Raw genomic sequence first — 17,767 nt, 5'->3', positions numbered from 1 at the left:
TAGGAGGTAGAAGTATAGACAGAAAAAAAAAAAAAAGGTTTTTCTGAAACTGAAGGTGAGCAAGAAAAGATGGCTCAATATAGCAATTTTAAAGAGAAGTTATAAGGCGGAGTTGTTTGATATGGGAAAGGAATGAATAATCTTGTTTATTTTGCATTCCTATAGAATACTGCTGGCATGGTAGTCTGTTTCAAATGAATTCCCCAATTGTCAGAATCACTGGATTTAATTAGAGGTGTGACTAATGTGTGTTAAATATGAATGGGTGGAGGAAGAAAGGTTAGGAACTATTGTTCTACCAGACTGTCTTTCACATAGGAGGTCAAACATTTGAATTGAATCCTCAGTGAGGTTAGAGTAGAGATGATCTTTTGACTATAATGAAGGGCTTGAAGAACAAAGAAGTGGTTTATAATAATTACTCTGAGGAACAAAGTAAGAAGTGAACAAGGGATAAGAAATTTGCCAAACAGTAGAGAAGGTATTGCTGAAGTAAAGGAGCATGAATCTACAGTAACTCTCTATATCACACTGGTTTGATCATTTTCTCTAGTAATATACTGCGGCCTAGGAGTAGAGAAAGTAGATGCGAAGAATGATTTGGATCAGGGGCACCTGCATGGCTCAGTTGGTTAAGCAACAGACTCTTGGGTTTTGGCTCAGGTCATGATCTCAGGGTCCTGAGATCCAGCCCTGCATCAGGCTCCACGCTCAGTGGGGAGTCTGCTTAAGATTCTCTATCCCTCTGCTCCTCCCCCCCAACTCACACATGCATGTGCTCTCAATAAAATAAAATCTAAAAAAAAAAAAGAATGATTCTGATCAGAGAATTGATTATAGTCATATATATATATAGTCTATATATATATATATATATATAGTCTATATATATATATATACTTAAGTGGAAGAATAGTTTTGAGGATGTCAGAAATGGCATTTTTATAGCTGACAATGTGTGAGTCTGCTGACAGGACCAATGAAATCAGAGGTGGGTGGCAGACTGACTGTGGGAACAGAAAAAGAAAAAACTGGAAACACAAAAGTACAAAATACCAACTGACTAAGATGTGAGAGAGTGAGAAATGGATATTAAGTAGGTTGTGGATTTGAGATCTCAGAAATACAGGTATTCAAAGTATTGCTTTATTAATGTGTTTCTAGTTATACTGCCAAAAAACCCCATCCATAAATTTGATTTAGAGTCTAGACAAGAAAGTAACATATATACATGTCAACCTTACAGAAATTCCAGTTAAGTAATATTTTGCAGTTTCTAGTACTGGTTTCCCAGAAGTCTTGTTCATATACTATACATCAAGAACCTAGATACCATCAAAATAATGATGTAACAAGATTTTACACATCAAAACCCAAATGTAAACAGGTACATATCCAAGACCTTAATGAGAAATCAGATTTATAGCAATATAATAACCTATATCCATGTTCTTTGCTCCATTAATATTTTTTGTATGTACTAGCTTGTATTTTTTTTTTAAGATTTTATTTATTTTTTTGAGAGAGAGAGAGACAGCGAGAGCAGAAACACAAGTAGGGGGAGTGGGAGAGGGAGAAGCAGGCTTCCCGTGGAGGAGGGAGCCCGACGCAGGGCTCGATCCCAGTACCCTGGGATCATGACCTGAGCCGAAGGCAGATGTTTAACGACTGAGCCACCCAGGCGTCCCATGTACCAGCTTGTATTCACCAGTCATTTCACTTGAGACCTCCAAGACTAATCAAAAGGGTATATTTGGAATGTCTAACTATGGGAAAACCAAAGGACATTTTTTAAGTTCAGTTAGATTTCTGCCATCAAAAGAATTCTGAAATGCATTAAAAAGGTATAAACTATTCAAAGATACCAAACATTTTAATGTAGTCCTGCATTTTTTTCAAAAAGTTTATTATTTAAAGGTATAAGTAAATCAAATGTTTCTGTTCAGAAAGTCAACAATACAGTATTATTCACACATAAATAGAAATAGCTGACAGTTGCTAGTTATAAATCTGAAGGTTCTCCAACAACTTACCACTGTCTTGAATCCAAGTTCCTAAGTTCTCTAAGTAGTTTCTCATTTTTCTTCAAGAGATGAAAGCTCCTCCTAAATAGAGAGATTTATAAACATTTTCATCACCTTTGCAGTGAATGACATGACAGTCCCGGAAATACTTTCCACTCTACTCATGCAACTTTTAAACACTTTTCTTGCCTTTTCATGCTTCTAACACAAAGGAGAACAGACCCTAAAAGAAATGTAAAGAATAAATGTCATTATTTCTACCGAGGCCCTCATAGATTTCTGTCAGTGGATCATTATCTATTGATCACTTCAATTTTTCCTTGCAGATGCTGTGAGCTTCTCAAACTCATATCCAGAAAAATGGATAAAAGTACTTGCAGGTTCCTTCTCAAGAGTTTCCTAAAAATATTTAAGAAAGTTGCTCCTAATGAGAAATAAAACATTCACAAAATCTAAATCATTATCAAGTAAGCATATGTAATCCAGATGGAATTTGCTTTCTTCCTTATGTTACCTTACAGGTATTTTTTACACTATGAAGCAATGTAGACATTTTACCAAATACATTCTTTATGTGCTAAATACATACAAATTATATTCATGAAATCAATGCTTGCTGTGGTAAAATACAGCTTCCCACCTTTAATTTTTCTCAAGAGCCAATATATGAACCATCCTACAGCAAGAGAGAGTAGAATGCACTTACATGAGTGGCAATTACCTACACTTGGACATACCATAAGGCAAACTGTATTCCTGACATGTCTTCCCCATAAAGCAGAGAATACTGCCTTCTAATAAATGGAAGCGTTTAAATTAAGTAAGGTTATAAACGCTATTCAAGCAAGTAGAACTCCATTTCAGTGCTTCAACTGCATTTAAATTACTTTAAGATTTATTTGTCCAGTGATACCTGAGTTCCCCTCCTACTACAAATTGAACAAAAACAATACATTAAATAATGTCGTGTCTTCCACATCCCTACAGCTTTTAGTATCATAGAAATTTAAAGAATAAATGTATAATGATGCTTTATACTAGTGTACAACTTGGTATTTTATGTACATTATCTAAATTCTCACCACTATGTGAGGTGGGAGTTATTTCTTCAACTTATAGCCTGAAGCTTAACGGTTAAATGACTCTAACCTGGTTCTTCTGATTTAAATCTAATGCCTTTTCATTTAACTCTTACCCAACTTACATGAATACTTGGTGTTAACTGCAAGCTTTTTGCAACATGTGTAAGAAAACAAAATTTAAAAAAATGAAATACAGATTCTTTTCCTGATTTGATGATAAACCTTGAGTTAACTTCTCTGATACAAACAAGAAAAGATCATATTGTTATTTGTCAAAAAAACCCGTTAGGCTTATGTGACATAATAAGAAATATGTACTTGGGCTCTGCCCCAGTTCCTGACACAGAGCTCCTAAAACTCTTGTTATTTCCTGAGCAATGAAGGTGACAGGAACATCTTACAGAGTTCCTAAATCTCTTGCAATTTCCCTGGTAATAGGAGAATCTTCTGTTCTGATGAGGTGATGCTTGGTGGGCTCCTGGATAACTTTAGGATGGGGCTTGGTCATCTGAAGGCACAAACCATGATTAGAAGCTTGGAACCTTCAGCCACCCCTATGGGGAGGGGAGACTAGCTGGAGACTGAGTTAATAATTAATCATGCCTATGTGAAGAGGCCTCTATAACAATCCCTAAACCATGAGGTTCAAAGAGCTTCCTGGTTAGTCAACTCAAGTCAATGTGCTAGGTCGGTGGCAGACCCCAACTCCGCAGGAACAGAAGCTCCTGCACTTGGGAACCTTCCAGACTTCATCCTATGTACTTCATTTGTCTGTTCATCTGTATCCTTTAACTACCTTTTATAATAAACTGCTGAAGAGAAGTAAATGTTTTGTGAGCCATTATAGCTAATTATCAAACCTGAGGAGGTAGTTATCTGATTTATAGCTAGTTGGTCAGAAATACGGACTTTCAATTGTGTCTGAAGTGGGGGGCAGTTTTGTGGGTCTGAGCCCTCAATCTGTTTGTGCTAACTCCAGTTAGTGCTGGACCTGCCTGGTGTGGGAAACCCACCTATTTGGTGTCAGAAGTGTCATAAGAAAAAAAAGTTTTTCCTATTAGCTTACGTGAAGGTTGGAAAAATAAGATATTTTTTCAATTATATGAGCTGTAATTTCAAAGTCAGAAAGTTCTACCAGTCATTATGAAAATGTTAATAGTTAATTTATTGGGTTATCTTTTTATTCCCTTGAATCCTGATACAACTCAGTCATCTCAAAAAAAAAAAAAAAAAAAAAAAAAATCTGTCCAAAAGCCAAAGAACTAATTGGTAGATAAAATTTAGTGAGGAAAAGAAGAGAAACTAAAATGCCTGATCAAAAGATGAATAAGACTAATGTTAAAAAAAAAAATTCTCTTTTATTCTTACCTTTTGTCCCAGGAATTCATTCCCAATATACTAAGAAGCAATCTGCAATAATAAAATGCTGACTGAGGCTTTTGAGGTGTTGGTTCATCTTGCTCCACAGCTTTCATGTTTAAGTCATTAAAGTGTTTCTCAACAAATTCTTTTTCCTCTGTATGCTGCTTAAGGATAGCATTAATAACATCATTTTCCTGTTTTTCAGAAATGCACACAGGTTGTGGAGCAGGAATATTAAGTGAGATTCCAGTTCTCTGTAAGCATTCAGGACTAGTTATACCTAAATACTGCAAAAGCTCGTCAAGAACATCTTCTTCATCTCTTATGGTATCCCAAGTTGGTACAGTTTCTCTAAATCCTCTTTTAAACTGGAGGGAAATCCCATCATTTACTGTTATATCTTCTAAGCATTCATTAGATGTAGGAGGCTCTTCTGGCTTCTCTTGGCGAGACAATGAAAGTACGAGCGATGTAGCCTCTGACAAGGCACTCACAGGAGGTGGTCCATACAGAATGGCAGAATCCCATGAATATTTTCCGGAGAGATCACGTACTATGATTCTAACATTTGAATTGGCTGACGCAAGGCCAGCAGATAAACCTCCTCCAGGTATACTCTCTTCTGATCTGATCTGGATACAGGAGACTAAGGTTGTATTGTTCAACACAAAGAACTGGATATTTGGACTCTCAAAGAGTTCAGGAGAAAGTTCAGTACTTTCACTGTAATGATTGTCATGATTTTCACACACCTGACTTGTTAGCATAGCAGGACCACCACTCATTGGATAATGGCCCAAGTGATTTACCAGATGTGTAATAACAGTGCGGGCGGCTATCGAGATTAATCCTTGCTGCATTTGAGTTTTCACTAGAAATAAGAAATATAAGTGAGTGGGAATACTGCTGCTTCCTAGGAAGTCATGTTAACAATGAAATTATTAGACAACAAATGGAGATTTCTTCACATTATCAAAATCACATTAAAATATTAGAGTAAATATGAATATTTCCAATTCAGATTCTGTACTACAGGAATGATGGCAAAGAAGAAAACTCTCTTTGATGAAGTTTTGTTAATTTTATGAAAAAGCCCTTTTTCAAAGTTTTGCTTATGGAGTCATAATTTAAACTTAAGCCTTTATATGTAAGTCATACTTTAAAAGAAGGATCCCAAGTATTATAAATCACCTGAAATCGCTTAGTATACACATTAGAAAGCCAATGAAATCCAAATGATAAGTTTCTTACGAGTAAATTCAGAGAGACAGCATGCCTTAAATGTCATTTAATTATGGCTTTTATCACAGATATAAAAGTTTCAGAGAAAAGTAATCCTTCACTAAACTTTAGGAGTCACAATCAATTTAAACAGTAAATTGGTACAGCCAGTATATGCCACAAAAACTTTATTTTAAGGGAAAGCAAATTTTATGGGACTGCTTATGTATTATATTTTTATAAGATACTCTTCTGGGTCCGGGGATGCGGAGAAAGGGGAACCCTCCTACACTGTTGGTGGGAATGCAAGCTGGTGCAGCCACTCTGGAAAACTGTACGGAGGTTCCTCAAAAAGTTGAAAATAGAGCTACCCTATGATCCAGCAATTGCACTACTGGGTATTTACCCCAAAGATGCAAAAGTAGGGATCCGAAGGGGTACGTGCACCCCGATGTTTATAGCAGCAGTGTCCACAATAGCCAAACTGTGGAAAGAGCCAAGATGTCCATCGACAGATGAATGGATAAAGAAGATGTGGTATATATATACAATGGAATATTATGCAGCCATCAAAAGGAATGAGATCTTGCCATTTGCAACGACGTGGATGGAACTGGAGGGTATTATGTTGAGTGAAATAAGTCAAACAGAGAAAGACATGTATCATATGATCTCACTGATATGAGGAATTCTTAATCGCAGGAAACAAACTGAGGGTTGTTGGAATGGGGGGTGGGGTGGGAGGGATGGGGTGACTGGGTGATAGACACTGGGGAGGGTATGTGCTCTGGTAAGCGCTGTGAATTGTGCAAGACTGCTGAATCTCAGATCTGTACCTCTGAAACAAATAATGCAATATATGTTAAGAAAAAAAAAAGAAGAAGGTAGCGGGAGGGGAAGAATGAAGCGGGGGAAATCAGAGGGGTAGACGAACCATGAGAGACGATGGACTCTGAAAAACAAACAGGGTTCTAGAGGGGAGGGGGGTGGGAGGATGGGTTAGCCTGGTGGTGGGTATTGAGGAGGGCACATTCTGCATGGAGCACTGGGTGTTATGCACAAACAATGAATCATGGAACACTTCATCTAAAACTAATGATGTAATGTATGGGGATTAACATAAGAATAAAAAAAAAAAGATACTCTTCTGGGTCATTGTGACCTAGTCTGAGCAGTTAAGTTGTATGTAAGAAGCATATTTCCTTCCTTCCTTAAACACCTTAGGGATAACAAATAGATAAAGAGCATACCCATATGAGTAATTAAAAAAAAAAAAAAATCATACCAAAGAGTTAAAAAAGAAAGCTCAAAGAATATAGCACTCAGAGGCCTGAAATGTCAGGACCTCAAGGAAGAGGAAAAGGGAAAAAGAAAGCAGAAAACACAGAGAGAGAATAAAGGGAGGAAGGAAGAAGTGGAGATAGACAATAACTTGTCAAAGCCCACTAGCCAAAGACTGCCAGTGTGATCCTAAGTAGGGCTGATGTGGAAGTCAGTTCTGAAATAAGTGGCATCAGGAAGTGGAGACAGTTTGGTTACGATTATCTTGATACTTTTCATCCAGGAGGCAGGGGAAGAGCTGTCATTGGTAAGCAAGTACTCATCATTCATGTTAGGATGTTTAGTTGTGTGTTTGTATGTTTACTGTGTTCTTGTCTTATGTAATTATAGACATGATTACAGAATGACTGTGTCTCCATAATGTTCTACCATAGTCTTAGAGTGATCTGTCTGAGTATTGTTTATATTCTGAAAGGATTTTAATCATTTGGGAATACTATGGCCTACCTGCCATAATAAGTCTACATTTGATCTAAATCTAAATCTAGATTTGATCCTGATGACCAAAGCATTATCTACATGTAATAAATGCCTTAGTTTTAAGTGTACTTTGTGATGTATTTTGGTAACTGTACAGAACTGTGTAACCACCCAACATAATATATAGTAAAATTCCCACATAAAAAAGAATAAATTTTATTTTATGTAAATTATATCTCAGTAAACCCTACTTTAAAAGTTTATAAGGACAGGGGCGCCTGAGTGGCTCAGTCGGTTGAACGGCTGCTTTCAGCTTAGGTCATGATCCCAGGGTCCTGGGATCGAGCCCCGCATCGGGCTCCCTGCTTGGCGAGGAGCCTACGTCTCCTTCTCCCTCACTTGTGCTCTCTCGTTCTCTCTCAAATTAATAAATAAAGTCTTAAAAAAAAAGTTTATAAGGACATTAGCTTGTGCACTGCTCATATGATACTTAAAAAGAGGAAAGAGAAAAGAAAAGTGTTACATTTTCAAGGCCACAGCCCTCAAGGTTGGAACCAACACACTGGCTATAGGCAGAGATCAGCAAGAAACCAGCAGCTATGCCATTAATAGCAAAAACATCTTCTTCCATTATTCCAACTCTAAAAAAGAACAGTTTTCTCTGGCCTTTGGTTGATTTTGAAATGTTAAGAGTATCAAAATTTTAATCTTCCATTATCAATCAAGTTTGTGACTATATACATATGTATATGAATATTTTTCAGTTTACTTAAAAAGTTCCAGTTACATTGAGTTGTTCTTCAATTATAAATATGGCTAGTTCTGAAAATCAGCTATTCAACACTAGATAACACTAAATGATTAACCTTAATTCAATCCTACATTTTTAAGACCATATGCAAGCCAAGTAATAAGATATGTCACTGGATGATGAGAAACAGAGGGGTGGCTTGAATCTAGTGTCTGCTTTCCCTTCCCTCATTATAACAGAATTTAATGAACGTTCACGCTGTTAGGGGCCTTACACACAATCTAGCCAATACCTGTCATTTTGAACATGAGGACAAGTGGGTACACGAGTTAAGGGATTTATTTGCCATAGAAGAACAAGGCTGGTCTTTTGCTTCCCAGTTCAGTGTTATTTCCATCTTTACCACAACTCTAATTTTCATATTTTTCTCTTTTGTTAAAATGCCCCTTTCTTTTGGCAAATCACTGTGACATATGGAAATAATGAATTCAAAATTTGTTTTTTCTTTGTATAGTAACTTCAAAATAGTATTATTTAGTGTAAAGTACCATATAAAAGGGCCAGATCAATTGAAAAACTCATTTAAATAAGACTAAATCACATTTTAAATGGTAATAAAAATCATAATTAAAGACATTAAAAATTTTTTTGAGGTATGAAAAAAATTTTGTTCTTTCTTTTTCCTTCTTCTTTCCTTTTGAGTGATAAACTTAAATAGGTGACTTGTTCTAAGCAGTGAATCTTTTTTGCAGAGCATTTCTGAAGTGAAAGAACGTAATTTAATAGAAGCAGATCACAAAATAGAGACAAATTCCTGACACTGTTTCTGGCCTGAGCTGTGATCATGGACAAATCACATACAACACCTTAAACCCCCTTTTTCTCTAAAAATAATACAGATTTCTTTTATAAAGATGAATTGAAAACTCATATAAAAAATTGGATATAACAGAAGCAATATAAATCATTCAATTTTGAGAGCATTATAAGTAACACAGGTTTTATGAGTTCCTTTTTCAAACTTACTTATAAATAAAACTGCAAAAACAAGCCCCACTCTTTACCTACTACAAACCTCTAAGCCCAGGTACCTGTCCATCCTATACATCCTCTTCTCAAAGGAAGAGATAGTGGGAATGAAGTTCAAATGAGCTTGTTCACAAATCTGTCATAATTATTAACACTGAGAGTACTTAAAAAATACATTCAGATTTTAAATGTAGGTAACAGCATTTTCTTTCCTAAGCTGCTTCTCTTCAGGATATATATAAATATGAAAGGATAAAAATATGTCAACTTGTTAACTGGGCAATTTTATTTAGATCTTTTTTTGAGTTATAAACTATAGAATAACGTATTTATCTCTCTTCTACATATCTATTTAGATATAAAGAAAATACATGAAATTCTCTAAATATTGAAAATGAAATTCTAAATAAATAGCTTTATGAGAAAATGCAACATGAAGATATCGATGCTTCTAAGGCTTTGTGTAACTGGCATTCATTTAAATAAGTCTATTCAGGGTTGTCTTTTCAGACTGTCAGATTAAACAAACCCTACAGCATTTGCAGCAAACCCATAATTACAGATTATTATGGCATACAAAAGCAGCAAGACATAAAAAGCTGCAGCAATTCATTGCACTGTAATAGAACATGCAGAGGAAGTTAATTTTGGCAAATGCTTTAAATATTAGCTTTGCATAGTATGTACAGGTGAAACTATAATTAGGACAGAATGAATCCTTTGGAGCCTCCTTTCACTCTGACCCTGCAAATGATGACTTTTTGCTAATAAGACTACTGCCATTTGACAAAAAGCCAACTTTACTACCTTGCTTTATTATTTAGTGAATTTAATAATTACAGCCACTCCTGCCAATAGTTCTCAAATCAGACTTGTTCAATCCAATACTGAGCTTATTATGGACACTCTATGTTTAGAAATCTTTGGCCAAAAAAGTACTTGAAGATGATGAAGCATGCCTTAGACAAGGGCACAGTGATTAGTCACTTTGCCACGTTAAAAAAACACAACAACACAGCATGTAGTCACTACAGACCACAGAATCACCTCCTGTTGGCCTACAGCTGTTCCTAAAAGGTTCTGCATTTGTCTGGTCTTTTATATCTTTAAGAAATTCCAAAGGGTACAACTTAATACATTTAGAGAATAATACTCCAAAGAGTATTTGGTATCAATATAAAGTTCATCTATTTAAATCTTTACTTTTGTATCTTCTCCAGTGACTATTAATGGTATAGATTTTGTTGAAATACATTAAAACCTCTCTTTACATAAGTAAACTATTTATTTCACTGTTTAACAAGTGCGCTATAATACCCTGAATCAAACTTTATCATTTTACCCTAAAAAAACAACTAATCTTTTCATAAAACTTTGTTTTCAAGTAAAATAAACACTCCTTTTTACTATACTAAATCTGAAGAAATAATATGTAAAGTTGCCTATATATCAATTATGGTCTAAATTATTTTTCTATACTATACTTCCCAGTGTATCTCTACTATATCTGAGCTAAAATTTAGATCTTACATTCTTATTTCACTTGTATATAGCTGACCCTTGAACAATATGGGGGTTAGGGTGCCAACTGCCCCCCATGCAGCTGAAAGTCCATGTTTTTGATTTCCCAACCTTAACTCCCAATAGCTTACTGTTGACAGGAAGCCTTACCAATGGCATAGCAGGTGACTAACATGTATTTGGATTGTTATATGTATTATATACTGTATTCTTACAATGAAGTAAGCTAGAGAAAAGAAAATAATAAGAGAAAATACATTTATAGTAAAAAAACAAACAAAAAAACCCAAAACCCATGTGTAAGTGGACCTGCGCAGTTCAAGCCTGTGTTGGTCAGGTCAACTGTATCTGTGTTTTGGACAAACTATTAGCAACTTGTGGTCAACCCCAAATCCTAGCCCTATTTCTTTGATGTGTAACTTCCGATCTTCACTTGCATTCTACATCACCAATCCATTATCATGGCCACATCTTAGATGTCTTAATCATTTATAACTATTCCACCTTTAAAAACCAAACTCCTCCTTAACAGCTTATTCTTTGACCACAATCAACTAATCTAGTGATTTTCCCATTCTGTTTTGTAGAGCCCTTGGAGAATGCTTTTGGAGATGGGCAGAAGAGAAGTCAGTAGGATCCCAGGCCTCCACCCTGCTGCAGCTCTGCTTCTAGAAGTTTTACAAATTGGGCTTCCTTGTGAAATTTATTTTATGTAAAACTCCTTGTGAAGGGGTTCTACTGCTTAAAAACTCATTTTAAAAACTACTGTCTGTAAGACTGCTGAATCACAGACCTGTACCTCTGAAACAAATAATGCATTATATGTTCAAAAAAAAAAGAAGATAGGAAGGGAAAAATGAAGGGGGGGAAATCGGAGGGGGAGATGAACCATGAGAGACTATGGACTCTGTGAAACAAACTGAGGGTTCTAGAGGGGAAGGGGGGGTGGGGGGATGGGTTAACCTGGTGATGGGTATTAAAGAGGGCATGTACTGAATGGAGCACTGGGTGTTATACGGCAACAGTGAATCATGGAACACTACATCAAAAACTAATGATGTAATGTATGGTGATTAACATAATAAAAACAAACAAACAACTGCTGTCTTAACATACTGATGCTCTCCGTGACTGTAAACCTCAGCTGCATATTAATCACCTGCAAAGCTTTAAAAAATCCTAGCTATCCCAAATTAAGATATCAAAATCTCTATGGATGGGAACAGAGCAGCAGTAATTTAATATGCAACTAAGGCTGAGAATCACTGTTCTCTTTTTTTTTTTTTTTTTTTTTTTTGAGGGAGAGAGAGTGTGTGAGAGATGGAGAGAGAGCACAGAGGGAGAGGGAGAAGCAGGCTCCCCACTGAGCAGGGAGCCCGTTGCGGGGCTCGATCCCAGGACCCTGAGATCATGAACTGAGCTGAAGGCAGCCACTTAACCGACTGAGCCACCCAGGTACCCCTTGAGAATCACTGTTCTAACTTCTTATTACCAATATCTACTTTATGATTCACTGGATCATTCCATTTTCCTCTAACTTATTAGACATTTCTAAGCATCAGTTTAATCCTCACTAAGCCTAAATTCCATGGCTAAATCATATACTAATACTCTGAAAGTCATAGTTCCCATGTTTTTCCACCACATCCACCTTACTGAATGCTGACTAGTACAACCAAAACTTTGTAGTTTCCATTTTCTGTTGGACTCTCAATAACTTCTGCCAATTCCCTTAATTTACTTCCATTTTCTTCTTCTTTCTGGGTCAGGATAAGGGCTAATATTAGCACCTATACTTTCTAGCTCACTCTTCAGGAACTTCGCCATACTAATGATCCCCTTCTCATCTTCCTTCTCAGCTTATAATTAAAAGTTCAATTCTCTTCATTCTTAGAACTCCCTTACCCTTGAATTATCCTTTAGCTCACCACTGTCTTACCACTTTTCTTTTTTACACAGTCAAGCTTCTATAAAGAGTACTTTTGATAAATGGTTCTATTTCTTTAACTACTCCTTGCTCCTCAACCGACAGCCATCCACTTCTCCCTCCTACTTCTCTGCTGAAATTAAAGCAGACATATTTTTCAGCCTTTCTATATTTGACCTATCACTTAATACCAGTGCCCAGTCTTTTAAATACCTTTTTCATGTTTTTATTTCTGAGAAATTACTCTCTCCCAGTTTTCCTTCCTTTCCAACTTTTCTCAGAACACACACAAACACAAGCATGCATGCATATGTGCACACACGCACACACACACACACAAATAAATATTCCTAACAATGACCTCTCTGCTATATTCGACATCTGCATATACAACAAACTGCCTGCTAGTGGTCTTCATACGTATAATCGACAGGCACCCCAAACTAAACCATTTCCAACACTGCCCTCCTCATTTTCCCTCTCAAACCTCTAACCTTTCTCATATTCTTGGTCTACTTTGGGGGAAATCTAACCAATTTAAGCCTTAAGCAACTCTTGTTTGGCCTACTGCAATAGCCTCATCATTGGTCTCTCTGCTCCTGGGTTAACCTCCCTAAAACCAATCTAACATACCAAAGATCAGCAAACTCTTTTTTGTAAGGGGCCAGATCGTAAAAATTTTCAGTTTTATGGACCACATGATCTCCTCCGTAACTGTACAACACTACTGTTGTTGCACAAAAGCAGCCATCATGATATGAAAATGAACAGCACGGATGTAAATAAAACTTTATTTACAGAAACAGGTGGAAGACATGGGCCATAATCTTCTAAGTCCTATAAAATACTGCTTTCAAACTGTTCTTAATACTAAGTTTATCATGTATATAACCTTCTTAAAAACCCTTCAATAACTGCTAGGTTCCTCTGGACTATCTCCATAATTCTTAAATGTAGTTTTACTTCTATACTCATATTTATTTATTTACATCTTTCCCTTATATGAGAAAGTAAACTCTCTGAATGTAGAAACAATGTGGCTTAAAAAAAATGTTACTGAGTTCACTACCTATCAAGAACTATGCAAAGGGTTTTACACATCCTATCTTATTCAGTACTCAAAACAACCATGAGGGAATAAATATTATTATCCCCATTTTACAAATAAGGAAACAGAGCCACTCAGCTAGTAAATGAGAGTTAAAATTCAGTACCACTTCTGTTAGGCTCCAAAGCTAAATCTGTTATTCCATTATATAAATTATATGATGTATAAAATATCAAAAAGAACTTATCAGAATAACTTAACTAGAAGTATAAATGGAATGTCATCACATATAATCTTAGTAACTATGTTTCTGAAGTTATTTCTTAAAACAAAAACGAACTTTGGTGTAATATACATGATTAGAGGTAAACAACTACAAAGTAAGATATATCATCTCCATTATTTCTACCTATGCCCTCAAATCATATTTTGAGAGAACCCAAGAAATAATATGGTCCTGAAGTGAATTCATTTTACCTTCTGTCACTGGCTGAAGCTTAGAAGATCGTTCTGAATCTGGAGAGTGCAGAGGTTCAGGCTCTTTCAGACTTTCCAAATGCATAAAAGGATCATAATCTACAGATGCCAAATCAGAGAGGCTCATTGGAAAATACCTTGGATTGCTAAAACACTGAGCTCCATAAACACACCCATGTAATACCTGGAAATATGAGGGAAAAACATAGTTTTCCTTTTCAGTGAAGATAAATAAAAGGAAAAAAATGTCAACTGGTAATATAAGAGCTTGACAAAATTTTTAAGCATTTTAAAACTTAGTTCTTCAATCAAGGTAAATTTAATACTTATTAAAAAGAAGAATGAATAAAATTTAACTAATGATTCTCACATTCAACAAAGATTTGACTCCTTTCACAAATCTGCAGTGAAACAACTATGTCTTGTAGGAAGAAGTTTTAATTATCCTTAGGTCCTGTAAGATAAATCTACATTCTTAGAAAATACCTAGCTCTAAAAAATAAGAATGTAATACTAAGAAATGTGATTTCTTTCAGTTTTAAAAACTGTTGGTTACCAAATAAACAATAAAGCAAACAAGTTGACCTTATAAATGCAATTGAGGACAGATTTTTCTATTTTATCATTTTCTGCTCCTGTAGCATGGACTGGTTGGAGCAGTGTCTTTAGAGGTAAGGCCATGATCCAGTCCAGAAGGCACAGAAGTAAGGACACCACCAACTGTAACAACAACAAAAGATAATTATTATTGTAAACTCATAAAATAAGACCTTAATATTATTAACAGAAATTCACCAACTTATTTTTTGTCTTCCAAAATTTATTTCAAGAACTATCAATCCTAATTCTACCATGAATATTTACTTAGATCTGATTCTAAAATATTGTATGAGTATTATTGTGGGTTTCTTCCTTATATTTTAGAGGCAGCACAATGAAACCTTAAACATAATAAAAACAGGACTGCCAAAATTACTTCAAAATTACTATAAAAACACTGAGCTTAGGGGCGCCTGGGTGGCTCAGTTGGTTAAGCGTCTGCCTTTGGCTCAGTCATGATCCCAGGGTCTTGGGATCGAGCCCCGCGTCGGGCTCCCTGCTCAGCGGAGAGCCTGTTTCTCCCTCTCCCTCTGCCCCTCCCCCTGCTTGCACGCTCTCTCTCTCTGTCAAATAAATAAATAAAACCTTTAAAAACAAACAAACACTGAGCTAAAATGAGGACATCAATTAGTTGTCTATTTAAAACTGTTCAAGGAATGCAACACAAATGAAAGGTTTGAGTTTATATATTACAATCACTTCTACATTCCTTTTAAAGAACAAAAAGAACCAATAAAACATCACAAAACCAATATCGTCAGTGTAACCAGAAAATAGAACATCTAAACTTCAAATTATCTGTAGGTAGAAAGTACAAAGCAAATCCCAGCAAGTTTTTCCCCACTCCCCCATTACAAACTTCCATGAAGAGCAAGGGCAGTTTGGGAAAAACTGTAAAAGAGAAAAGAACTAGGTACAAACCTAAAAATCAAGCCAGAAAGAAAAAGTCACCCTAAGTGTGAGAATACTGAAAAAGTGTACTGGTAGATAGATACTGAGTGGTTAAAAAGGACTTAAAAGTACACACACAGGAAAGGTAATATTTTGGGGGAGAAGAATTTTAAGAGGGAATAGGGAGACATCCTGTGGAAATCATGTAGTAAAAAGAAAAAGCAAAAGAGAAATTTAAGACTTAAATTTTAAAAATTGTGGACATGTGGCACCTGGGTGGCTCAGATGGTTAAGCGTCTGCCTTCAGCTCAGGTCATGATATCTAGGTCCTGGGATTGAGCCCTGTAGCAGGCTCCCTGCTTTGTGGGAAGTCTGCTTCTCCCTCTCCCTTTGCCTCTCCCCTGCTTGTGCTCTCTCTCTGTCTCTCTCAAATGAATAAATAAAAATCTTTAAAAAAAAGCTTAAAAAAATTGTGGACCTACAACTTCTCCTTAAAAAGCATCATCCAATAAATTGATGGTCCTTTAATTCCTCTCCTTAAAAAGACAATAAACACACTATACTTTGTTGAACTACCAGAAGAGGGAGCTCTTGAAGTAGGAATCTTGTAAACCATCCCAAGCCACCAATCTTGCCCACAAAAATGAAGCAGTCTTCATCTATATAAAATTATTATAAAAAGAAAACAAAAAATGAGAATCTAAGCAATTTAGCTGATGAAACCCCCACACAAAAAACACAATTATGAAGCAGAAGAAAACTACAACACAACATTCTAATCTAAATTAGAAATTATCAAACAGCATTTAGATATGGGGGACAAAGAAAACCCCATCTTAAATCAGAAATCAAAAACTAGGGGTGCCTGGGTGGCTCAGCCGTTAAGCGTCTGCCTTCGGCTCAGGTCATGATCCCAGGGTCCTGGGATTAAGCTCTGCATCAGGCTCCCTGCTCCACGGGAAGCCTGCTTCTCCCTCTCCCACTCCCCCTGCTTGTGTTCCCTCTCTCGCTGTGTCTCTCTCTGTCAAATAAATAAATAAATCTTTAAAAAAAAAAAAAAAAGGAAGAAATCAAAAACTAAGAAGAAATAGACCAAGAAAGGAAGAATTGTTTCAAGTCAGGAAAAGAAGTAAAAGAACAAAATTTAGAAATGAAGCCTAAATTATAAGGTGCCTAAGGAAGAATAAATTTGGAAAAATATATATATATAAATAAATAAATATAAATAAAATAATACAGGGCACTGAAGAACAGAGGGGTAACAACTAAAAGGATAAAAATGAGATTTAGAAAAAGATAAAAAGTGTCAGAAAATGATTGAAATAAAAGATAGAAAAAGAACATCCAATTTACATACAATTGGAGTCTCTGAAATACACATGTTAAAAAAGTCCATCAGAAGCCAGGACAAACTGACCTGCAATAATCAACTCTAACACATATCCAGATAAAACTTTAAAAGTAAGACTTCAGACATAAAGAAAAAATATCCTTAGGGCCTCCTAGAAAAAAGATGAAATAACTTACAAGGGCAAGAGAATAAAACTGGCATCAGACTTTTCAAAAATAATGCACAAAGCAAGGCAACATTAAAAAAAAACAAACTTAAATGTGAATCTAAGGATTCTATATATAACCAAGATGTTTCTCAAGTATCAGGGTTACAGAAAAAGTTTTAAATATACAAGCACTCAGGGAATTTTGTACTCATGAGACTATCTTGAAGAACAAAGATGAATTTCATCTAACCAAGTAGCAAAAAGAATGGGGAGTGTCTGATATATTTAGTTACAGAGCTAAGATTAAAAAAATAAAGGTAGAGGGCGCCTGGGTGGCTCAGTTGGTTAAGCGACTGCCTTCGGCTCAGGTCATGATCCTGGAGTCCTGGGATGGAGTCCCACATCGGGCTCCCTGCTCGGCGGGGAGCCTGCTTCTCCCTCTGACCCTCCCCCATCTCGTGCTCTCTCTCTCTGTCTCATTCTAGAAAGAAAGAAAGAAAGAAAGAAAAGAAAGAAAGAAAGAAAGAAAAGAAAGAAAGAAAGAAAGAAAGAAAGAAAGAAAGAAAGAAAGAAA

General features: G+C 36.0%; 1 protein-coding gene across 7 annotated transcripts in view; it reads right to left on the bottom strand.

Moving 5' to 3' along the window:
• Nucleotides 1–17,767, bottom strand: part of LOC118002882 (ral GTPase-activating protein subunit alpha-1) — a 251,636-nt gene that overhangs the window by 86,208 nt on the left and 147,661 nt on the right. For 6 of the 7 annotated variants that reach the window (XM_034993496.1, XM_034993497.1, XM_034993493.1 and 3 more), the window contains 4 exons: nucleotides 14,789–14,923; nucleotides 14,204–14,387; nucleotides 4,475–5,339; nucleotides 2,034–2,105 (listed from right to left, as the gene is read on the bottom strand). In XM_034993496.1, coding sequence (XP_034849387.1) covers nucleotides 2,034–2,105; nucleotides 4,475–5,339; nucleotides 14,204–14,387; nucleotides 14,789–14,923 — 1,256 coding nt within the window. The other variant, XM_034993494.1, reaches the window with a different exon arrangement.

Source organism: Mirounga leonina, unplaced genomic scaffold (genome assembly GCF_011800145.1).
Source record: "Mirounga leonina isolate KUSES-001 unplaced genomic scaffold, KU_Mleo_1.0 Mir_84, whole genome shotgun sequence".
Lineage (NCBI taxonomy): Eukaryota > Metazoa > Chordata > Mammalia > Carnivora > Phocidae > Mirounga > Mirounga leonina.
Note: the sequence above shows the minus strand (reverse complement) of the source record. Positions and strands in the feature narration are given on the sequence as shown.